At 42.7% G+C, this 25,866-nt stretch overlaps 1 protein-coding gene across 3 annotated transcripts in view; it reads right to left on the reverse strand.

The window, feature by feature from the left end:
* Positions 1 to 25,866, reverse strand: part of LOC310677423 (heparan-alpha-glucosaminide N-acetyltransferase-like) — a 176,090-nt gene that overhangs the window by 92,173 nt on the left and 58,051 nt on the right. For all 3 annotated transcript variants that reach the window (XM_083440432.1, XM_083440431.1, XM_083440433.1), the window contains one exon: positions 11,065 to 11,147. In XM_083440432.1, coding sequence (XP_083296558.1) covers positions 11,065 to 11,147 — 83 coding nt within the window. The remainder of the gene's footprint in view (positions 1 to 11,064; positions 11,148 to 25,866) is intronic.

Genomic DNA, 25,866 nt, shown 5'->3' on the forward strand with positions numbered 1-25,866 from the left:
CAGTAACAATTTGAAGGTTGTAGTTTCCACCAGACCTGGTTAAAGCTTTGCAGCCTGGCTATCCAAAAACATTTCTCTAGCAGCCTCTCCTCTCACTTGTAAAATAATGGCTAGATTACATTAACAGGGTGGGTGGATAACCTTTGTGCAATTGTGAAGCATTTTAAGTATTAAGAAGGAGGTGGGCTCATAATCAGGTGGGGAAGGGGAACTCTCTCTTCGCATTTACTCTCCCAATACCTTCTTAAAAGAAACATGCTGTGCTGGAGCTGTTCCAGGGAACATTCAGCCAAATCCATTTGGAAATGGCTTAAGGCAAAGGATGGAACCTGGACGTTTTGAGGCCCTGCTTAGTAATTCTATCCTAGCCACATAATGAAGAAGGGCAATCCACCTAAGTAATCTTGTATTTCGCTGTCTTGAGCTGCCTTTTGCCTGTTTCCTCTTTGTGTCACAGTTTTATCAGTCTGGGCCCAGGATTTATGAAATATCCTGCTTCGATTGTTTGGTCACACGCTTCTTTGAAAGAACTTAATGCCCAGATTAGAGAAGAGGGATTCGGAAATTATGGCTGGAACAGACAGATGGATCTCAGGCCTTAAAGCCATTCCTCCCTACAGCTTGAGTTTACGTTGGACATCCAAGCTGACCTGGATAAATTTGGTGGTGGCAGTTATAAAATATTAGCAGTTGCCAATAAGTTAAAATACACATGGGCTAAGAGTGAATGATTTCCTTCCTGTGCAACCACAGGTTTGAAAGCAATAAAAAGGAGGGTAGGAAACCTCCAATGTTGTGTATACGTTGAATGTAGTAGATGTCATATCTGAAGTGCTCCCATTGGTAGGCTTCTTATATATGGAAGTTACGGTCCTGAAGCATCTTTCTTCCTTAAGACATTCAGAAAGGCTATGTGACTAAAGATATCATATGCACAAGTGGAGCCTGCAAGAAATGTTGTTGTATATCCTCACCCCCTAACACAGAAGCAGGGAATGTCAGTCCTCCTTTGGGTCAAATGCAGCCCTCCAGACCTCTGCATCTGGTTGTCAAGACTATGTACAGGCTACACCCCCTCACTGACCCTGCTGTATGCTTTTGTCTACCAATTTTACCAGGCTGGAATGTCTTCTTGATCTGTGATAATACCCTTCCTTATCTGAATGGAGGATGGAGAGTGGTATAAGTCTGACCACACCCCAGAAGACTCCTCACAAAGGAATGTGACCCTTAGAGCATGGGTGGGGAATCTTTTTCAGCCTAACAGGAATGTTCCAGCCAGCCAACCAACCAACCAGCTGTGTCTTCCTCCAGCTCAAGGATACTATAACTTGTTGAGGTGCAAGGAAATCAATTCACTCTTCCCCTCTTTGGGTTTCCATTTTCCTTTCCCTGTTAAATATTTTGATGCTCAACCTGAAACCCTTTGAAAGGATCTAACCTTCACATAGCAAAGTGCTTGAAGGCAGGCACCAAAAATCACTAGCTAGTATTACGGCGTTAAGACTTGAAAAAAGCCAGCCTTTGATCCGAGCACATACTTAACTCTCAACATCTGAGGAATCCCACTGGAGTTAAAAGTTTAAACACATATGCGGTGGTTAATTGCTTTAAAAGGTCAAGACCTTATTGTTTCACAGCAGGAGTACATCTCAGGCAACACACGGGTGTATTTCACACAGTGACATAAGCACAATACTCAACTTGCACGCTAGTCATAAAAATTGATCATTTTAAGCCTCCCCTCCCCATTCTACCCCTCAGTTAAACAAGTCTTATATCAACCAAGCCAGCTGTCATTGATATCCACTATCCAGTCCCACTGGGAACCTTTGAACATGAACCAAAGCAGCTGCCTTCTAGACAAAACTAGGTGATAACTGCCTATACCAGAATGACTTTCTAGCCTTAGTTCCATCGTCAGTTCACACATTTGTGAGTTTTTATATCTGAACTTAGTGTGCCTACTTTGAATGAGTCAAACGCAAACATGTATCAAGTGGCTACACTCTCTCAAGATTTTGCGGTGTGACTCAATTGTTTATCAAAACTTTAGGTTTGTGCATTTAATGTAGAATAAAGCCCTCAGTAGCCCTAGCACAACAAATCCACTTTATTAAAACAAAAAACAGACTTTTTGCAGTTTGGAAAGTGACAAGGAAATGTATTGAACAAATGACAAACAGGAAGACATTTAAACACCCCACAAGCAAATTGGGATGAATGCTCATTGTTGTATAACCACCCCACAAACATCAGAACAAATGCTCAATAAATGTTAGAATTAGCTACAGCTCCCTTCCCTGTCAGCTAAACAGCTGGTTATAAACCTAGTTTTTTGGCATGTACGTAGTTTGCGAAGAGGTCTTGCACCCATTGTTTCTGAAACCTCAGTTGTTACATTGGTTAGCAACAATCCTCAGACTAACACAAAAGAGCAATTGTGGCGACTGTAAAGTCTCCTGATTGGTCCCTTCTACCTCGCCACTTCTCAAGTTCCCTTACTACATCCTTAGCCTGGAGTCTTAATGCTCAAGCTGCAATGAACCTCAGATCTTCTTTTCTGCCAGATCTCTTGTTACTTTTGGCTGTGCTAACACCTCCAGTTCCCCAACATTTGCTGCTGGATTAAACTGTCCCAATTTGCAGCAGCAAAGTGGTGGAGTTCAGTCTGCTTCCCTCCCTGTTCAATTCAATGGGAATGCATGGAACGCTCAGAAGACTTAACCTGATGGCCAAGCTCCAACAGTGTCCAAGGAGGCTTCCACCATCAGCTCCCGAGAGGGGAATTTTTGTCACAACCATGTTAGGGAGGGGGATATGGTTAAACCCCCCATGCGTTTGTGGGGAGAGTAGGCGGTACGCTGAGACCTTTCTAATCCAGCAAGTGTTAAAATTTAATCAAGGATTCAAATTCCTGGAATAGCCATCAAGAGAACAAAGGAAAGGGGCTCTGTGCAAGGCAGAAAATGGGTGAGGTCCCCTCCTTCAACTTGTGGGCTGTTAGAAAGACAAAGGCAGAGCTGAGAGTTGAATGATGTGAGCTAGAAGCCGGCAGCAAAGCTGCTGGCTGAGAAGTCAGAGAGACAGAGCAATGCTCGATTTCTATTTGACTCCAAGGCTATGACCATGGGAGAAACAAGAGCCTTTGTGGCTGTTAATGCTGTGAACCCCTTCATCACTGGCTCAGATTGCATATATGTGTAAATAAACCATATATCATAAAGACACCACAATCTCCGCTGTGACCTTGTGCCAAAGGAAATATGAACCCCGAGTAAGAACCCGGAGATGGTTATTCCGCTGTTACAGTAGCGTTTTAGCATTTTGCAGTTTGAGTTAATTTTTGGTTAATTGCAAACCACTCTTGATTTTCTTGGAACTGAAAAATAGAGTATCTGATTCCTCAAATCAATGCCAATATTGCTAACATATATAAAGCTGCTTATGTATATTTATATGTATTTTCCTAATTTGTATGTTTTCCTAATTTATATGTATTTTCCTTGACTCCAAGGCTATGACCATGGGAGAAACAAGAGCCTTTGTGGCTGTTAATGCTGTGAACCCCTTCATCACTGGCTCAGATTGCATATATGTGTAAATAAACCATATATCATAAAGACACCACAATCTCCGCTGTGACCTTGTGCCAAAGGAAATATGAACCCCGAGTAAGAACCCGGAGATGGTTATTCCGCTGTTTTAGTAGCGTTTTAGCATTTTGCAGTTTGAGTTAATTTTTGGTTAATTGCAAACCACTCTTGATTTTCTTGGAACTGAAAAATAGAGTATCTGATTCCTCAAATCAATGCCAATATTGCTAACATATATAAAGCTGCTTATGTATATTTATATGTATTTTCCTAATTTTAATAGGTCCCATTCAAAAAGTAAATTAAAGGTAGAATGGCTGTTAGCCTCCAATTTTAGCAGCTGAACATTCTCACCTCACTGCATAACAGGGTTTTTTAATGGAATTACAGGAAAGTAGCAGAAGAGTGCTGCTTGGTCTCAGACCTCTATAGCTGATTCTTTTGACACAGCTGAGTACGTTTCCATACCTCCTCCTGCACTTGGTCTCCCCCAATGGGAATAAAATAGATTGACTCTAATAGGTTTTAATGTACAATGATTAGCTCATTTATAAAAGATTTCTACCAAAGCCTCAATTATTTAGATGCAGATCAAGATCAAAAGAGATCAAAGCATATCCTGAACCTGTAGGAAAAATCAAGATGTTAATTAAATGAGGAGAAGATCAATAGACTCTAACCTCATCTATATGATGCAGGAGGAGGAATGTATTAAAATTCAGGACAGCCAGGACACTAGCACACAGGAGAATGCCATGCTGGCTGCTCACACACGCAGTGCTGCTTTTTGCTATATGAAAAGGCATTACATCAAGCCATGGACCTTGATTCATGATTCATTACCCGCCACAAACAGATGACATCTGACCCACAAAGAAAGATTAATACAACTATTTCAGCCTCATGTTTGTAAGTGCATCCTATGCTGAAAAAGTCAAAGTAGTAATGAATTATGACACGTATGTCACATGACATGTCAACAACCCAAGATTCATATACTGGGAAGCTTAAATAACATCGGTGCAATCTAGTCCTTAGGGTCATTCAAGCCCAGTGCTGGAAGTCAGTTTATCACTGCCTGCCTCTTTCCAGCAGCACCATTTGCTATGGCTGAATAGACGCAGCGCACTACAGGGTTTTGTTTTCTTTCACCACTGGGGTTCATGTTGATGAAATCACCCCCAACTGTAAGTACATTGGAAGTCAGCCTCTAAATCAGAGCCGAGTGGCAAGGAGTTGCGCAGGTTACCCTTTTCAGCCTGAATTTGTTACACAGATGGCACACATCTGGCTAAAACTGCCTAGTCAGCATACAGGTTGCCAACTCCCTAAGTCAGTGAGAAGGCTGATTATACTGCTTTGAGGTTTTTCCCTACAATTTATCAGTGTGTGCATTTTATGAGATAAATAAGCACAGCACTAGCAAAACAGCAGCCAATGCACATGGAAAGGGAAGGCTTGTTTAGTGCAGGGACTGGGGTGGGGGTGCAATGTGTCTCAATGTACAGTACTCTTTGCAAAGACACCTGAGCCTCTTTCTCCCACGGAAGCTGCACCAGCAGGAGTCAGCAAATCAAGACTGCTTTGACCACTCTGAGGAAACACTGTTTGACATTTAACATCTAGCTCAGGGCTAGGGACCCTTTTTCTGCCCAAAAGCTGCATTCCTTGCTGGGCAGTCTTCTAGGGGTCACATGCCAAAGATGACCAGGGTCAGAGGCAAAAGTAGACATAATAATAAATGCAAATTTTACCTTTGCACAGTAGGCCGATTTCTGCAGATGCTCACAACCCCTCCCTAACATCTATCTATGGGGCATTATCAGAGCTCAAGGACACATTCCAGTGTGGCTCAGGAATGTCCCCAGGGCTAGACACTGTTTGGCCCCCAGGCCCAAGGTTCCCCCATCCCTGAGCTTCTACAACATCTGGACTGAGCTGGAAAGCTCAGTTGGTTAGAGTGTCTGTCCTGAACCATAGGGTACACCCATCGCCAGGATCCTCTTCCTCCTCCCCATTGTCCTGCCAGTTTATGACAACGTGGTGCTCATAATGCCAAGGTTGCAGGTTCAATCCCAGTAAGGGACAGCTGCATGGTTATGCATTGCAGGGGGTTGGACCAGATGATCCTCAGGTCCCTTCCAACTCCATGATTCAAAATGGAGGACAGACTGAGGAGTTTGTGGCAACATTTGAGGGAGCTGAGATGCAGAAATTCTGCCCACCTTCCATGCCTGCCTTTCAATACTGCTATGTTCATTTCTAATGTCTGATGATCCTACAGCAATTTATATTCTTAGCATCCACGGTCACTGTTAGGAACTAAAGCATCAGTGCCAGGCCCAAATATCACAACCTATCCTTTAGGTCTCCATTAGGTCCTTAGATAGTTCCCCACCCTAAGCCATCTGAGATGGTTTCAGATGCTGCAACATTTCTAAGGTAGGAACCTTCACTCTTGCAGAGGTCCAGTGGCTTGGTTTAGTCTGAACTTTATTATCCCAGACACACACAAAAGGCCAAGTGGGAAGATCAGGGGAAAGCTCACATTTCTACTGGACAGTGTTTGCAGCTCAGTAAGGAAGCCAACATCACAGAGTGTGCAGCATGCCACTTACTGGCATTTTAGCAAAGCAAGCCAAAGAACTGATGGCAGTTACACAAATCTTGGAACCATAAAAAGGGCAACAGATAAAGGGAGGGGAAATGATTTGTTGAGAAGTAGAGAGAGGTTCCAGAGGGAAAGAAGGCCTCGGGGAGAAAATGAAAGATCTAATTATTTGGTGAAGCAAGGAATATTAACACATCACTCATGTTTAGCATTAGCAATCATGAGAGTTCCACATCACTGCATTGTACAGCACGAAGCCGGAACCTGTTGAGAATGATAGATATATTCGGTCCTAGACAATGACAGTGTAGAAAACAGATTTTCATTAAGCAAGTGGGAATATCTGTAGATTGCCAGCTATACATCTGTCTCATCAACATAATGCATAGAGTGGAGTGGGAGACTCTAGTTGATCAATGTGCTCAACTAGGTCAGTTGCCCCAAGAAGATCTTTATGGATCACATTTAAAGCATTTTAAATATATGTTTGTAAGTGTTTTAGAATGAGAACCAGGCTAGTACAATCCATAGTCTTGTATGACTGATAAAGTTGCCCACTAATTAAATAATTTTAGTTGATTAATCATCTGCCTTGTAACCAAGCAACAGAGGAATGGATTCAGCATTGACTCGTTGTACCTATAAGGCTATTCAAATGCAGCTACATTGAGCATCAAATATGTCCCTGAAGAAAGGCTGAATAGCCCCAAATATTTTTGGATTTGGGTTATTATAGAAAAGTATGTATTGTGCCTACTTTTTTTTAGTTGTGTTTACATGAGGTTTTGGTGATACTGCTCTATTTTATGGGTTGGGATCAAGTCAAGTCTGCCATTTGTAACATTAAAATCCAAATGGGAGCTAGACCTGGATATTATTATATGAAATGCCCTATAGGCTTCAGATTTGACCAAAAGAATTTTTGTATATTTGGATGCCAAATGTACTAGTTGAGTATTTGGCAGCCTGTTATACCAAAGGGGGGGGGGAGTTATGCAGCATACGTTTATAGAATATTCAGTTTTTGCATCATTTTAAATCAGGGCCTGCTCAATATATTTTGATACCAGAAGGGAAAATTCAAATGACCTCCCTGATGCTAACTGAAATAGAGCAGAATCTACTGGAAAGGAAGGACAAGACAAAGAGGTTGATAAAACTATGCTTTGTGAAGAAAATGGGTAGAGAGAAATATTTCCCCTTGCTCATCTAAAATGACAAAATGGCAGGGGCTTCAGAACAGGCAATGTGAACTCTTACATTCTGTAGCTTTAGATTGGAATATCCTACCCTGGAATGTGATGATGGCTGCCAACTTGGATGGTTTTAAAAGGGGATTAGACATATCCGCACAATGGCAGTATATGACCTACACGGTCAGAGGTACCATGCCTCTGAATACCAGTTACTGGGGGAACAATAGCAGAAATAGTCTAATGCCTTCTTACCCTGCTTATAATCTTTCAAAGGGCTGCTGGCTGGCCACTTTGGGTAACAGGATGCTAAACTAGAGAGGAATCACCAAATCATAGAACTGTAGAGTTGGAAGGGTCCCTGCAATGCAGGAATCTCAACAGTCTGATCCATTCACAGGGCTCTTAAGTTCTCCAGAAGTTCTTCTAGCTCAAGGCTCATTGATATGCAACTGCTATGTTTTTGTTCATTTCAGTGGCGCCTGAGTAAGAAACCTTGGTGACTCACACAACATGGCAAGATCTGTCTTCTACTCTGCTGCCCTTACCCAAAATCCACCACCAGAGGAAGTTGCTTCACTTTGCCTGAAGAAGAATATGACCACCTTTGCTTTACATACTGTTATGCCTTGTTAAGAACTGCCATGGACATGGCAAGGGAGAAGGTTAATTCCATCCAGACCCCACCTGGAAGGCATCTAACTGCCATCAACGTAGTTCTATCAAGTCTGATGGAATAATGCAGACATTACCACCAGCTCCGCTCCTGCAGCTGATCTGGGAGAAAGACTGCTTCTGGGGTGAGACTCCTTTTTATCAATGGCAAGGCAGCCAGAACCACCGCTGACATTGACAGGGAGTTGTTGCTCTTGTAGAGACAGAATCTGCATAAGCAAAACTATCTATATAACTCCATTCTAAGAACTGTAACTTAAAAAAAAAAAAACCTTAGCTTGCTTTTCCTTTCTCCCTCCCATTCCTTTTACCTCATGTGCCATGTCTAGATTGCGAGCTGGAGGGCAAGGACCATCTTAGCACAGAGTTCTGTAAGCTGCTCTGAGAGCCTTTTTGGCTAAAGGGCAGGATATAAATGCCATAAATTAATAAGACCCTTTTGCTATCCCTTTGGGAAAAATATGTCCTAAAGCCTCATTTCTTTCCTGAGTACATGTTTGCTTAAATCTTGTTTTCCAAATGGCATAACATTATCTCTCACCTTAATTACAATACATGGTGGTGACAGCATTAGCTTTGCACCATCTCCTCCCTGGAAGAGCATGCAGCATCAGATGCCATGAAATGCAATTAAGTGTCGCTCAGGCAGCCAGACTGGGCTATATTGGCTTGCTTTTCCTTCAGAATCCACAAGCAGCTCATTGTAGTAGCTACTCAGCCAGAGCAGGCTGCTATCTTTGGTGACCTGGCAGGCATGCGGGAAGGGAACCAAATTGCCTCCTAACCAGTTCATGACCTCTGTGCCTTTTCATTATATAGGATCCCAGTTAGCAGTAGGAAACCACCTAGGAGAAACTGTATATTTGCTTGCATGCAGGCAGACTAAACAGAAGCAAAACAAGCATGTCACATCCCTGCTAGTAAAGGTAAAAGGTCAATGACCCCTGGACGATTAAGTCCAGTCAAAGACGACTATGGGGTGCGGCGCTCATCTCGCTTCAGGCCGAGGGAGCCAACGCTTTTCCGCAGACATCTTTCCGGGTCAGCATCCAGTATAACTAAACTGTTTCTGGTGCAACAGAACACCATGACGGAAGCCAGAGCACACGGAAATGCTGTTTACCTTCCTGCCGCAGCAGTATCTATTTATCTACTTGCATGGTGTGCTTTCGAACTGCTAGGTTGGCAAGAGCTGGGACAGAGCAATGGGAGCTCCCCCCTCCTCATGTGCACAGATTCAAATGGCCAACCTTCCAATCACCAAACCCAAGAGGCTCAGTGGTGTAGATCACAGCCTCACCCGTGTCCCCATCACTGCTAGTACTGAGGTAGGGTAGCATGGCGTTGAAGAGAGTGGACTGTGAGCCTGAAGTCCTTGGTTCAAATCTTGCCTCGCTATGAACTCCCTTGATTGCCTTAGACAAACAGCAGTCTCACCCTACCATATATTTAAAGCACTCTTTTACCACGCTTCAATAGTCATGGCTTCCCCAAAGGAATCCTGGGAACTGGCTCGTTCAATATATGCTTGATCACACAAGCATGCATTGTGCCAAACCTGGAAGTAACCTGAAAACGTCACAAAAATATCACAAAAGGGCTTTTCCAATGGTGTTTCAAATATACGTGATTTCACTGACACACACAATGCCTCAGAATATAATCCCTCCATGTAAATGGGGGTGTTGCCTGTACCCAATGTACCTCTAATGAATTCTGCACCTTCTTAACAACATAACTAGCTAAGTAGTTAATGTACTCACAAGCTCCCTCTGCCAGCTACTAGACGTTAACTCTGTCCTTTAAAAATGGCAGTGTAGAATAGACACAATGGAAAACATCACTCTATCTAAAATGCCAATGGTTTGATTCTTGGCTTGGCTCCATTTCCTATTGTTGTTTACATATTGCCTATAACAGTAATGTCTCGCTCTGAATGTAACTGACCTGTATGAAGGACTCTGTGATTTGAAAACAGAATCATATGTACCTTTGCTACCTAAGAAAAAATCTTTTAATAAAGGAGAGAGAGACTTACTAGCTCATCAGGCAGTAGGGTAGGGGAAAATCCACTGCAGTAACAATGTTAACCTTTTACTCCCAGTGGGATTGTAACAACTACAGTAATAAGAAAATGAAGTCGCAGAAGCACATGGAAAAGATCTGGTCAACTGCTTATCTCTCATGTCTTTATGAATCTGAGTAATCCACCATTTTTCTCAAAATGGCATTAACATTACTGCTCTCTTACTATTTATATTATAGTAGTATCTAGGGTATTGCTCTGAAAACTGTTTTCCTCATTTAGTTACATGAACACAAACAAAACAACTTGCACCACAGCCTTTAGCCAAGGGCTGAGTAAATGCCCTTCTCTGCTAAAGAGAATGTGTCTTCTTCTCTATTAAAAGGAAAGCACAGGAGTGGGGAATGGGTCTAGAATTCAAAACCAGCCAACAACTCTTTTGTTTTTGTTTTTTAAAACCAAATTTCTAGACCATATGATTAAGTGAATGGGTCTGAAGGTGTGTGAGCAGTTTCTGCTTAAATCCCAAAATGAACATCTCAGTAGCATTTGCAGCCATCAGAAAAGGTGGGGCTTAAGAATCCTGCATAACCCATTGCACCCCCCATTCCTCAGTAAGAAGGCACGATATAAACACTGCTCCAAGTTTAAATGATAAACTGTATAAATTCATCTACAGTGGTACCTCTGGTTACAAAGTTAATTCATTCTGGAGCTCCATTCTTAACCTGAAACTGTTCTCAACCTGAGGAACCACTTTAGCTAATGGGGCCTCCCACTGCTGCCACGCGATTTCTGTTCTCATCCTGGGGCAAAGTTCTTAACCTGAGGTACTACTTCTGGGTTAGTGGAGTCTGTAACCCGAAGTGTTTGTAACCCAAGGTGTTTGTAACCCAAGGTACCACTGTATTGTAAAAATTAATTTTAAAAACTATGGCAAATCAACATGGTGCTGGACTTTACCCTCTAAATGTGTCCAGGGAAAGGAGTCTTCGACGTTTGGGTTTCTCCTCCACCGGTCTTGGGCTCTCTGCAGAATTAAGTTCCTAAAAGGGAAAGTGGAGAAAAGAGTGATGTACCTTTGTTGACAGTCAAGTTCTCCATTCAAGGAGGGTCAGAGCATGGCAAAGACTGAAAAAGCTGGAAGTCAGCATTGATGTAAGATTAGAGTTTTGCTAATTACTTAGAGCAAAGTGGTCCAACGTGAGTCCCTTGAGGCCTTTTTTGGCAACCCCCAGGAATATTTGACCTCCGCCACAGTCCTCCAACTGCCTTCCCAAAGCCGGGTAAACAAAGTGTTGGGCTTTGAGAAGAAGGCATGAGGACTCTGACAGGTTCCTAGAGGCTTCCCACTTCCTTCCCAAAGTCTAGTTAGCACTTTCCCAGCTTTGAGAAGGCGGTGTGGAGGGCTCTAGGACCCTATCAGAGCTTCGTGCCTGCTTCCCAAAGCCCAGTGCTTTGCTTAAGCAGTTTTGGGAAGACAGCACAAGGGCTGCAGGGGGGCATCAAATGTTGGCCTCTTTTTGAACTGTTAGAAAAGACAGTTCCCATTCAAGCTGGTCATTATAATAATTTTGCCACATTAAGAATTTGGAGGATGTGTCAAAGCTGGTCAGAATGGGCCAGAATGACCCCCTTCCACATAAAACTGCTGTCAAAAACTGCAATGTGTTAGAGACACTTGAGAACACACACACACACACACACACACACACACACACACACATTAACTTCTTCATAGCCAGAACCCATCTGGAACACAACTGAATGGCCTAGAATGGAGACTTCCAAGCTAGCAAAGTTAGCCAAATTCATCAGAATGAGTAAACCACAAAATGTCCACAGAAGCCACATTCCAATACCAGTTCTGAGCCATAAATGGTATCCCCCACCATAAAATGGCCTAAAATGCCAACTTCTGTGCTAACGAGCCACGGTTCATCCACAGAAACCATGCCCCAATACTCATTCCAAGCATCAAGTGCTACTCCAAAAAATGGAATGTCATGTTCTGAGCCAGCAGAGCCAGCCAAATTAATGTCGCATTGGACCCAATGGGCACGATGAAGTAAGCCACAAAACCTCCACAGATACCATATTTCAATATGCATTGCAGGACAAAAACTATTTTCTGTGTAAACAGCCCAGAATGCCTCCTTCTGAGCCAGTCAAACTAACTAAATTCACCAGTGACACGTGACTGGTATGGGCTGTAACATCAATTTGCAAGCCAGGCAAAGCACTCCAATTCGCACATTAGAACGTAAGAAGAGTCTTGTTGCAGCGGACCAAAGGTCCATCTAGTACGGCACCCGATTCTCACAGTGGCAAACCAGATGCCTAGGGGAAGCTCAGAAGTGGGCGGGACCCAAGTACAACAGGAGTCACTCCACTTGGTATTCCCTGCCAATGGTATCCAGTGCCATACAGCCTCTCACCATGGAAGTAAAACAGAGCCATCAGATCTTGGAAGCCTTAACCTCTATAAACTCATTTAACCTTTTTTTAAAGTCATCCCAGTCGGTAGCCATCACTCCATTTTGTGGGAGCAAATTCCATGCTTTAATTATGTGTTGTGTGAAGACGTAGTTTCTGTGGTTTGTCCTTATCCAAATCATATAACATTCAGCTTCATTCATTTGGATGCCCCAGGTTCTGGCACTGTGATGCGAGTGGTGGGGAAACCTCTCGTTTCACTAACTGTACAAAGGACTGAAAGTGTGGTTGCACCATAGATTTATATAATGGTGTTATGATATTGGCAGTTTTATTTTCTGCTTTATTTTCAGCACTGCCTAATGATCCCTAACATGGAATTCTCCTTTTTTTCACACTCGGTCAAAATCTTCCTCGAGCTAGCCCCTATGACTTCTCAAGGTCACACTCGTCATCTGGCACTCATCCTAGTAGAGGCAGATTCTGTGTAAAAGAAGTGAGATTCAGCCTCAGGGATTTTGAAGGTGCAAACTGAAGTTTTATGTCTCTCCGGTGCCTTACTCCATTACTGTTAAATGGACAATTGAAGCAGTTTGTTAGCAGTTATTATTATTACTCAGGAATTTGGTTGGCTTGTCTAGCTCACAAGTTGCCATTCCAGGTACTTTTTTTCCAGAATACCATTTATGGTCCAAAGCAAGAACCCAAATGTGGTTTCTCTTGGTGTTTTACAATTTACATCATTCCGATCTGTTTCTCTGTGAGTTGTGAATATGGCTCTTTTGTATTGCTCAGAGGGTGGAGTTCCAAGCAGGATTTTTCCCACCTTATATATCCACACTTCTGAGGTATCATGAGGTTGTCTCTGCATTTTCCATCCAATCTTTGCAGCCATATGGTCTAGTCATTGGCTTTTTCCTAACTTACTTTAATAGAAAGCTGAGTTTGATGGTATACTGAATTCTACATTTATGGGATGCACTATGTTGGGAAGCATCGTAGCAACACATTCCTTTCAAACAGATTATTTAAAAAAACCATTAATTTTAAAATGGTTTTTGGAACCTTGCCTTATGCACAGCTTCTCACGGATAGAGATTTGTGTGCCACTCTTTTACAATCATGTTTTTGCCCACTTTAAGACCTGGATGTCAGTGTGGCACTGCCCATATTTTTCAGAACAGGAAATAATGCATCAAAACCTAAGTGTGCAAACATACATCAAACACTCTTTTCAAAGGATCCAGAAGTCAACAACTGGTATTTCACAGTGTGTTTTTACCACTGAACCATTGCCCAATGTAGATTGTCTCCAAAATACCTTGATAAATTCTGCTTGACATGTACAGTATGCCCATCTCCATTTAAAAATAGAGGAAGCTTAAATGCTAATGCTTGTGGGATGCAAAAGGCGAGCCGTGCTTCATTAGATTTGAAGGGACGATTCTCTCCTGGTTAGGCCTCTGGCTTGGCCATATTGAATTACAACGCTAAACAGAACAGGAAGGATCTGCCTGCCTAATTCTGTTTGATAGATCGCTTTGTCATTTTCAGATGCCAGATTGGAGATAGCCGCCGCCTCCTTGGCAAAGAATGGTGCTTTAGAGCTCTAGGCTATCAGGAGCAAGCGCTAATGTAACCCAGCATATGCACAGAGACTGCTAGCTTGCTGTAAAATAATTGCTGCAGTTTCTCCAAAAATTATGGCAACCCATTTTCTAGCAAGTTGCTTCTAGGATTAACTAAACTGGACAAGCTAGATCAGCAGCAACAGCTTTGGGTGCTAATGTGACATCCCATTCTCAATACATACCTACAGATGTTCTATGTAGGTTATAAACAGGTTAGGTTTTTATGAACTGAAGGGAATGCATTGGTGCCACCATGCCCTTAACAAAGATGACCCTAATTTCTTCCTTAACTAGTGCCTCTGATCACACAGGTTTTTCAGGTTTGTTGGGCCTGAGAAAACAATTGGAGAAATAGATATAAATGCCACACACAACAATGTTTAGGAGTATAGAAAGTTGCCCGATACCAAGTCATACCATTGGTCTACCTAGCTCAGTAACAAACTAATGTGCTGGAATGTGGGGCAGGGGTTCAAGAACAGAGCTTCTCCATGCCCCCACCAACATGTAACAAATTAGCATGGATTAGTAATTAGTAAGGGGAGAGGACACACAGCTGAAAGATACATTTCCGTATGGCAGGATATATTCCTGGGAAAGCGGGGGGAACAGGTTGGCTAAGGGAGAAACAGATGATGATGTCTAAATCCTTTAATAGTTCATTCAAGCTCTGCACAGATTTAATATTGAAGTGAGGGAGATTATGAGCAAGGAAAACTCTGGGCTTAACTTCATTTACCTTTCCTCTGCTCTTTCCAAAACTTGGTGTAGAAAGAAAAAGAATTTGCTTCTTAGGTACAATATGGATAATTCCATACTTAATGGCCTGTGCCCAAACAAACCTGCAAGAGATTTAAGATCCATGGCAGAGATTCTACTCCTTTGCCTGCCACAGAGAAGGTTTATGCTACTGGGCATGAAAGATAGTGGCTCTATGTGGGTGGTCCCATGAATGTGAAACTCCCTCTCTTGAGAGATACAATCAGCCGCCTCTTTGTTCTCATTTAAATGGGCTCTAAAAACATTTTAATTTTTGATTCTATTTAACTTTTTCATCTCATTTGTTGTGTTAGATCCATCCCCTCATTTTATGGTGTGATGACTTACGGCTCTGGTATTTATCCCCCACCCGATTTTATTCTATGATGTGGTGACCTAGAGACCTAGAGTGAAGAAATACATTTGAACCCTGAAAAATATTTGTATTCATGACTGGCTTACCAAGGGTTCTTTTCTTTTCTTTTTTATGAGGCTGGCAGAATTGGATTAGTGTAAAATGTTTCACCACTGCAATTATTATTGGTGCACTGTTTTATTTTTATATGTCTTTTGTTTTTATATGTTGCAAGCTACTGTAAGAAGACAATATATATTGAATGGCAGCATTAAATGAGTGAATGAATTCATTAAGAGAAGAAGAAGAAGAAGAAGAAGAAGAAGAAGAAGAAGAAGAAGAAGACGAAGAAGAAGAAGAAGAAGAAGAAGAAGAAGAAGAAGAAGACGAAGAAGAAGAAGAAGAAGAAGAAGAAGAAGAAGACGAAGAAGAAGAAGAAGAAGAAATTGGATAACATTTTTTAAAAACCCAACTTGTGAATTCCAAAAATTCTACTAAAACTGGCCTCTCAAAGTCATTTTTCACCTTTGGACATGGAGAATTTGCTCTTCTGTTACTGCAAACTATAATGGGTCTGTCACAACTGTGGATATTAATGGGCACCTGACCTTTCCAGTGCCTTACACTGGGGTCACTTCAAAATGGTTTTATGTCTTTGGTTGGAAGAAGTGTTCTTAAGAGAGAACTTCATTTAGTCTCATCTATTTTTAGTTAATCCAACTCTTCAGACAGCAAGCAAGGTCAGCAAATCTTCACCAGAAGGTCACAAACCCACGATGCAGCACTATGTAAGTCTCCAGGCCATTAATTATTCCACAGAACAAACTCTACTCTACTTCTTTGGTTAGACTGGTTACCATCTGTAGTTAAAGTAGAAGTAGAGATACTGAAAGCTGAATACATTATATCTTTATTTTCTGGCTGGCAGAAAGAAGCAAGTGCTTGGGCCTCATTGTTAGAAATCTTTGTGTGAACAGATCTGTATGGGTTTGGGCTGCTTGTTTGCAGACTGGGACATCTGTTTCTGTTTGGTGTGCATTTCTATGTAGAAATGTCTACATAGAAGACATAGAAATGTCTTCTCCACTGAGCCGGCCCACTTTGACATGGAGTGAAGCAGCTGCCTCAGGCAGCGGAAACAGAAGAGGTGGCACTCCTAGAAGTGCTCCACCCGGACACTGCCGAGGAAGCAACCCAGGGAAGGGAGGCTATTGTGGCAGTGAAGCAGCACAGCACTCCACTGGCCCAGCTGCTTTATTTCTTCCCTGCTTCTAGGGACAGAGAGGGACCACTGGCCAAAGCTCTGCAGAATGCCTCACTATCAGGAGTACGTGCAGGAGCCAGGCCCTGTGACCAGTAGGGCTTCGCAGGACTGGGGCTTTCCGAAGTTTGTTCTGAAGAGGCAAGACGCGGCCGCACAGGTGAGGTCGATTGGTAACTCACAGCACCTGGTGGCAAGAGCCGGGAAGGGATATAAGACCAGCATTTCTTTTCGGCTCTTTGCCACAGCAACACGCTTCCTGCCTTGCTGCGCTTGGATTCTTGACTCCTTGCTTCCTGATCCTCAGACCCTTGGCTTCTTGACTCCTTGTTTCCTGATCCTCAAACCCTTGACTCCTCAACTCCTGGTTTCCTGAGCCTCGGACCCTTGGCTTCCAGACTTCTGGCTTCCGGACTCCTGTTCCTGCTCCCACTCCACCATCTTGCCCCTGGTCGCAATGTCCTCTGCCAGGACTTCGTAAACCAGACCATGACATTCACCTCTCAACCAGTTGGCGAGAGGGGAGGAGTTCACTCACCCAGCTTTGCTGCCAGCTGGGAAGGAGCTTTGGAAAGAGGAACAGATTTGGTCTTCTTGATGACCCAATGGCCTGATCTAGTATACATTAGACAACCCAGCCATATTTCAGCCCAGGATGTTCTGCCCCACTTGGAAAATGGATGCTTGATTAGAGATGTAGGAGGACTCAGAAATTAAAACAACATAACTAGCTTTGCTTGGAATATAAAACTCTGGCTCTGGGTCTGCACCTCTCTCATTGTAAGCAGGACCTGCAAGAAAATGTTGCCATATGGAGTGCTTCCACTCAGGGTTCCAGCCAGCTGTGTGCATTCCAGAATATGACATTCCACTCTCCCTCTTCATTTTTCTGGTTTCTATTTTTTGACTTCCAGATATCAGCCAGTAAGTTAGTATTCCATGCTCACTAAGTATGCTCAGTTTGAACTGGTTTGTTTTTGAGGGTTTCCCCTTAGGCTTTTTTTCTCTAAAGTTTTTTTTGTACCTCAGCAAACGGTGAGATTTCTCCAAGCCTGCCTCTTCCATGTGAATGGTGTCATTTTGGCTAGATAAGGATCATAAGGATCCACAGTTGGACAAAAATTCATTATATATCCTCAGTGAAGTTGATACTTTACCGAGCAACATATGCAAAAAAGAGACGTCCCTGCGGGATTAATTTCATTTCTAAATCTTCTTGAAAAGTACTACTAAAGAAAATAGTGTCACAAACTCTAAAACATTGTTCTTAAAGACAGAGGTCCTTTTATTGTTCAGGAAATTATTCATTATGCTAACTACTTTGCACCACAGTTGAGAGGCCAAGAAAGAGAATCATCATTTATCACAGAAAGTCTTGAGCAGAAAGAAGCCTGAATGCTAATTTTTACTGTGCATTGATTGTTTAGACTAGAGCTAGAAAAAACAAAGGGGTTGTCTATTTGTTACAGAATTGTTTTCATATCCAGACAAATGTCACAGCAGGTTTAGAAGGTTGTTTTGTTGGTGCTCTGTATGGGGAATCTTATTTCTTGCGAGACTTTACACATGGAAGAACTATAGTGTTTATGTCAGTCGCTTACAGTATTTTATCTTCCTCCAGTGGCTTTATCTTGTTTAAAGGGCCTCTCTTGCAGGTTGTATACAGGGTTTTGTGAGATAAACATAACTTCTCAGTCTCATTTATTTATTAAAAAATATTTATCACTATTTATGAAAATATCAGAGCGGTTTACAACAAAACATTTTTATGTGTTTATTTAATCAACTTTTAATAAAATATCAAAAAGAAGAGTTATTCCCCTCCTTCCTGGAGGAAAATGGGCAATGCCCTTTGTAACATGGTGTTGCCAACTGCAATTTTCATAATTAATTGCATCAAAAAATTATTTAAAGGAAATTGCTGCCTAATTAACTGTGATGTCTTTTTACATTGATTTTAAAAACTTATGATAAACTAATCAGTTATGGCTACAATCCACTTGCCTAGGAGTGATGGGTAAATTGCACTGTTGCATGTTGCAGCCCTAAAACATCAGCATCTTTAAATTAAGTCAATACTTCATTTACACCTTAAGGTATATTTGAGCTGACACTTTTCCCTGCTACTGCTATTCACATGAAGAGAGCAGCAAAAGCGTAATTCAGACATTCATCCCATATGCGTGTATGCATATTTGTTCACCATCAAACTAACTCATTCTTAGATTAGACCCACTGAAAACAATAAACAGAAGTTACTTAGACCCATTTATTTCATACTACTCTAAACATGACTAACAATGGATCTCACCCAGTGTCTGTAGGACTTTACACACAAAGGCTTTGATTGCACATTCAGGGAACCTTTGACTTTGGTAACATTGTGCCCTGAAGGGAGCCAACATTTGGCACCCCCAAATATTTATTATTTTCACAATAATTCATGTTGGTACAGTTGCTTTTTAATGGCTCTTTTCAATAGGTTCCCAAATAAGGTGGTGGTATTATTATTATTATTATTATTATTATTATTATTATTATTATTATTATTTATTTTATTTTGCACCCTTCAGCTCAGTGCCCTATACAAGGGAACTGCCCACACCATCCTAAATCCAAAGCTGCCTTTGACTAGACATGGTTTCTAGTTGTGCAGATGACACCTACAAAGTTTGTATGAACCTAGATTTTTGCCAGATATTATGCATGTACATGTTAGCCAGTTTGGATAGATGTCTCAAGCTGTTGGCCTTCCTTGCCATAGCCCCACCCTTGCTCCTTCAGTGTCAGATTCTTTTCTTTTTTTTAACCTGCATGTATTCTATGAACAGAAAAATTATTATACTTTCCGCTCCCAAAGTTGAAAGTATCAGGACAGAATCCTCGCCGCCTCTAAGATGCACACTATTTTCTTTCTGTCCCAGTATTTCACCTGTTTAAACAGGTTTTAAAAACTTTTATTTTGCTTCAAAAACCTGCAAAACCTTTTTGACCAGAGACTACAGCGGGACAAAAGAAAATATGAGTGCTTATGCCACACACAATAGTTTTATCACACTTTCAATACCGGAAAAATCTTGTTCTGTCTTCTCTTCCTGGACACCTTATTGATTTGTTTCTGCTAAATAATTTTATCAGAAGCTAAAGTGGACTAATTGACCAAGTGTCCCTCTTTTCTAGGGAACTGCATAAATATATTGCAGGTGTATGGGTGTGATTTGGGGATGGGTGAGCCTGCAGTGCCAGCATGCAGGGTCTAATGCTGGAGGAAATGAAAATATTTGTGCTAGAATAGTGAAAAACAAAACTGAAATGAAAGTGGCAGTGCAGAGCAGACTTTCAACAGACACTGACTTGGAGATCACACTGGAGATGTTAGGAGCCTCTTCCAAGCCAAGGATGTCAAGCAAATCGATAATCAACTCAGCATTTCCCAGAAAATTAAATTGGAGTCGGTGCTCTCCTATTTTGAGAAGGGATTGCAATTGCCTTTGGGAGATTCCTAGACTCCAAAGAAGCAATGCCAAACGCTTCTGATATTCCAAACATAACAAGTTGAAAGTACGGTATCTAAACAAAACATAAAATATTATGGAGCCAAGCCAGGTATTGTCTCATCGGTGGGGCTCCCACTTCAATAGCAGTAATACAGTCACGGAACACTAAAGAGCATGTGCTAAGCAAGATTTCCAAAAGAACTGTAGCATTTTGCTATGTCAGTGCTTCCCTCCCAAGGAACTTAACAATCCCTCTTACATGAACACAGAATGGAAGATGTCAGGATCACCAAGGATGTGCTCTGCGGGGAGCTGGCTTCAGGCACCAGGCCCATCGGCAGACCAAAGATGTCTGCAGGCGTGACGTGAAGGCTGGGAACGCCAACCCCACCGTGTAGGAATCCCTTGAAGATAACCACAGTGCCTGGAGACAGGTTGCGCATCCATAGCAGTGACCAGAGGAGGAATGACCGCTAGGAGGAACACAGAGAGAGGAAACACCGTGGTGCAGCTGCACCAGCACAACTGGACACCTTCATCTGTCTCACCTGCAGCAAAACATCTCTCTCCCGTATCAGTCTCTACAGCCACAGCAGGCACTGTAGCCATCCTACAGTTTGACTTCACCCCCAAAGGCACACTCCTCCCTTGCCTCCCAAGACAGAAAGATGCCAACAGGCATCCCACCCTTCCTCTAAGGCAGTGGTGGGGATGCATTTTCAGACTGATGGCTACGTTCTCTTCTGAGCCACATGCCAGCTAGTTTCTACACCCCTCTCTGTCCTCCATCAAGGCAAGCAAGAGTCATTCTCAAAGCTTGTGGGCACATTCCATTCAGGCAAAAAAATTCAGGTGTGAAGCAGAGCCAGTGAGGGGTGTGGCTTAAGGAGTGGAGGTGTGGCCTGGACAGAGTTCTGTGCATCAGATAAAGAGGCCTGCATTTGGACCCTGGGCCTGAGGTTCCTCAACCCTGGTTCAAACCCTCTAAGTGTCCCTATATTCCAGGGACAGTCCCAGATATACAGAAGCCATCACCATTTCTGATTTGATCCCAGAATGGCCTACTTTTCCTTAAAGGTAAAGGTAAAGGTACCCCTGCCCGTACGGGCCAGTCTTGACAGACTCTAGGGTTGTGCGCCCATCTCACTCAAAGAGGCCAAGGGCCAGCGCTGTCCGGAGACACTTCCGGGTCACGTGGCCAGCGTGACAAGCTGCATCTGGCGAGCCAGAGCCGCACATGGAAACGCCGTTTACCTTCCCGCTAGTAAGCAGTCCCTATTTATCTACTTGCACCCAGGGGTGCTTTTGAACTGCTAGGTTGGCAGGCGCTGGGACCGAACAGCGGGAGCACACTCCGCCGCGGGGATTCGAACCACCGACCTTTCGATCGGCAAGCCCTAGGCACTGAGGCTTTAACCCACAGCGCCACCCGCCACCCGCGACCCACTTTTCCTTAGGACATCCCTATTTTCATCAGATAAATGTTGGAGGGTATGGACCCTTGAGCCAAGGAGATAAGTAACTATGCAACCATTAGAAACCATTTGAAAGCAGCCCCGTATAGGGAAGTTTTAAATGTTTGATGTTTTATTGTGCTTTTACATATGTTGAAAGCCACCCAGAGTGGCTGGGGCACACCAATCAGATAGGCAAGATAGAAATAATAAAATTATTATTATTATTATGGAATAGGACATCCCTGTTTCCATCAGAGAAATGTTGGGAGGGTATGCTGTTTTAAGGAGACCACTGTGGGGTAAAATATGAGTTATTTGAAATCCAGATGCCTCCATCCAAGTCCAACACTGTGCGTAGAATCCAGTGTTTTTGTTCTGTAAATGGAAGAAGTGTTCTCTCATTCTTTGAATGGAAGCTCCTTCTGTTCCCAAAGTAAAAAGGTTGGGTACTAATCTATATCTACTATTTCCATACTGGCTGTGCAAAACACTGGGAAGGCATCTCCCCAAATTAGAATGCTTAGAAGCCTAGGTGGATCTTTTGTCTTTTTTCTACTGCTGTTACCCATTCTAGGCCTTTGAGAGGTAATATAGACAGCCAAGCAATAACCATGGAAAAGTACAGGTTCCTGTGAGACATTTTGACTTATGATTTTGTGCCCAAAGACTTGGCATTCCTGCCTTTCTCATCTAATAAAGAGAGATGATTCACTGATAATGGAAATGGTTCCTTAAGTAAATTGCTGCCTCATCTAGGCTTTTGTATTTGTAAGCAATAACTGGAAGCTACGGCACATTTTTACTCTATTGTCTGGAAAGTATATTGACCTCAACTTTTGGCTCATACCTGTGTTCTGATATATTAAACCAGCAGCATCATATGTTTAAAAAGATGTTCCAGGATTAAACCACCTCTAACTGTACATGGGGGACGTGGGTGGCGCTGTGGGTTAAACCACAGAGCCTAGGACTTGCCGATCAGAAGGTCGGCACTTCGAATCCCCGCGAGGGGGTGAGCTCCCGTTGCTCGGTCCCTGCTCCTGCCAACCTAGCAGTTTGAAAGCATGTCAAAGTGCAAGTAGATAAATAGGTACCGCTCTGGAGGGAAGGTAAAGGGCGTTTCCGTGCACTGCTCTGGTTCGCCAAAAGCAGCTTAGTCATGCTGGCCACATGACCCGAAAGCTGTACGCCGGCTCCCTCAGCCAATAAAAGCGAGATGAGCGCCACAACCCCAGAGTTGGCCACGACTGGACCTAATGGTCAGGGGTCCCTTTACCTTTTTAACTGTACATGCAGGGAATCACATCATTGAATACCACCGCTTACAAAAACCCTGTTGAAAGCTAGTATGTCCTGGAGAAATTTTATGTGTTCAGAAAGAAAGAAAAAAGCTGGAACGCTTCTCCTCACATTCAGTTTTCCACACAAAGACTTATTGATATAGGAGAGAAGTCTGTCATGTGATTTCCTCATCTGCTGTGACCTAGTCCAAGAACCACCTTGCCATGTGATCATTTGTTTCCTTATCACAGAGAAGCTTCTAAATGCAGATGAAGGAAAGTTTGGGTGGCTTGAATGGGAACTGCACACACTCTTAAATGTAGTATTCCCACACTGTTTGGGACAACAGTTCTAAGAGGACATTTTCTAGGATTTGATCATGGTTAAGATTTTCCAGGGAATCAACAGGTAAACCATGTGGTGACATCAATCAGTTCTCAGGCTTGGTTTGGCTTTTTTGAACGATCTCCAAGAGATCAAATCCTGTGTTTGGGCCCCAATATACATCTTATTCATATGGATTCCTCCTGGTCTTAGCTCAGGAAGCAGAGAACACAGTGCAGAGTTGTTTTCCATTCTCTACATCTCAGAAGCAGATGTCTTTCTGGATGCAATGCTTGGGCCCGCCATTCCTAAAAATCTACCTCCTCCCCTTTCTATGAGCCAATTCACATGCAATTATCTTAATTAAAGGGTGCAATGTAACAAAGCCACCCTGTGCCTGTATTCGCTTCTGAAAGAAGGCAGCAGGCAATTTTCCACCAATGGCCGCTGAAGCAGCTGAAGAATACTTCCAAGCATGCTCATCCTTCTATTATTCTGTACAGTGCAACTGCAAGAGTTCTTTCAGTCACTGCCAGTACAGCTCAATTAAATCCATAACAGGCAACAAATATACCTCATTCTGGTGATGGAGGCCTTCCCCTAAGCCAGTGGTTTTCAACCAGTGTGCCGCGGCACCTGGAGTGCCTTGAATGATGGTCAGGGGTGCCACAGGCAACACTGGCCTGTGTCCCTCTTTCCCTCCCTCCGTCGCCCTCTTATGTCTCTGCCTCCCAAAGGCTTGCAGAGTTGTTTGTTGCAGCAGCCCTGACTACAAGCTCCTCTGGTGAATGGTTCCTCTGGGGCTGGCCAGGGGGTGCCTCCCAGGCCCTTGTGGGGCAGTATGAGGAGGCAACTCTCTTTAGGGGAGGGGGGCAGCTCAGAGACCAGGGGTGGCAGCTGCTGCTGCTCAAGGACTCCCAAGGAGAGGGAAGAGGAGAGGAGGCTGAGGGAACACTCAAGGGAAGGTGTTTGAAAAGGGGTGAGAGGATGCCAGCTCTACAGGCAAGGGGTGGCATAACTGGACTCTTGAGCCCCACAGGGGTGCCACAGAAAGAATGTAGTTGGTCATGGAAGCAGTGGACCCAAAAAGCTTGAACAACTCCGACCTAAGCAAATGGGAGAGCAAGACTTTCCTCTTCCTGACAGCTTGTGGCAAGTTGTTGGTGAGGATAAATTTGATGGGGGGTTGGGGGGAAGCAGCCAACACCAGATTGGGGAAGAATATGAGCCAGTGCATGGTAAGTGAAGAACAGCTGGGTAGCTCTTCTTGCCAGGAGCTCCAGGTGAAGGGGTGTGCAAACATGTTTAAAAGTATTCTCCAGCTGTTGTGCCTGTAGTAGGTGCCAAGGCAAGGGACTTCCCTTTCTCCACTAAAGGCAAGTTTTTACATTCAACATGCTAGTGTAGAGTAGTTAAATAAATCACCCACAGTGCTTCCTTTCCATTTAGTGCATATTGTTGGAAAGAGCGGTTTATTACAAGCTGCCCCAGGACCTTAGGGTGAAGGGCAGATTTAAAATAACAATAATGTAGTAGCATTGGGGAAGTATTACAGAACAAATTAAGGCAGAATAAATCTAGCATTAATGTGCAGGTGCACTCTTCCATTGTCTCCCAAGACAGATAGATGCCAACACAAACAAACACGTGTGTATGTCACACACACACACACACACACGTGTGTCAAGAACGTGTTACAGAATGCACCAGTCTGGAGGGTCCCCTCAAACAAACAGCAGGTGAACAGATTCCAAGACTGATTCTTTTTCTTATATATTATAAGTACATACGAAGAATCTTCCCAATCAAGCCAATGGTCCGTTAAGTCCAGCATTTTGTTCTTACAGTGTCCATCTAGATGCCTGTGGAAAACCTGCAAGCAAGGCGCAAGTACTAGAGCACTCTCATCTTCTGCAGTTTCCAGCAGGTGGCATTCAGAAGACTACCACCACAGCTAGTAGCTGAGCAACAATCTGTTCAACAAATTAGAGTATCTAAGGAACAGCTAGACATTTCTTTGCTAGGTATGTTCCAGCTACTTCTGCCTGGAGTAGGGTGGACACAGCATTAACTTTGAAGAGGCTGAATTTTAACACTGGTAATATTTTAGCTGTTTTAATTTAATTTTAATTTTACTATTTTTATAAAAATATTTATATACTACTGTATCATAAAAAATATATCACATCAGTTTACAGCAATATAAAAACGTAAAACCAAACAATGGAATCATAAAAAGTTTAAAGCAACTTAAAAGCAAAAATAAGTGAAAAGCAAACATCTTCAGATCATTGTGCGGGATGTATCCTTAATTCATTTTTATATTTGCTTAAAAAATATTTGGGTGCAGCATTTGTTTTAAATTAATTAATAGGTTGTCCTTAAAAGTCTAACATCAAGCCAGAATCTAGACATCTGGGAATTTTAGATTCTGGAATCGTATGTTCCAGTCATTGGTGTGTGCGTGCTTCTTTTTCTCTTTAAAAATGTTAATTTCCTAAAACCTGCTGTGAAGTATTATTAGCAATCACATCATGTTAAAAAATGCCCTTCAAGATTAAAAGCCTGAGCTAGAGGCCAGATTGCATCTCTCCAAACTCAATTTTTCCTTGCTTGATATATGGCATCACCTACTTTATTTCCGTTTTATATCATTATATCCACCTAGCCAACTGAGGCCCATTCCGAACCAACTCATAATTGCGATCCATTTTTCTTTTAGAAGGATGAGAAATACTTTATGAACTACACACAACCTGTACCA

The sequence above is a fragment of the Podarcis tiliguerta genome, assembly GCF_965153285.1.
Source record: "Podarcis tiliguerta genome assembly, chromosome: 5".
NCBI classification, from domain to species: Eukaryota; Metazoa; Chordata; class Lepidosauria; order Squamata; family Lacertidae; genus Podarcis; species Podarcis tiliguerta.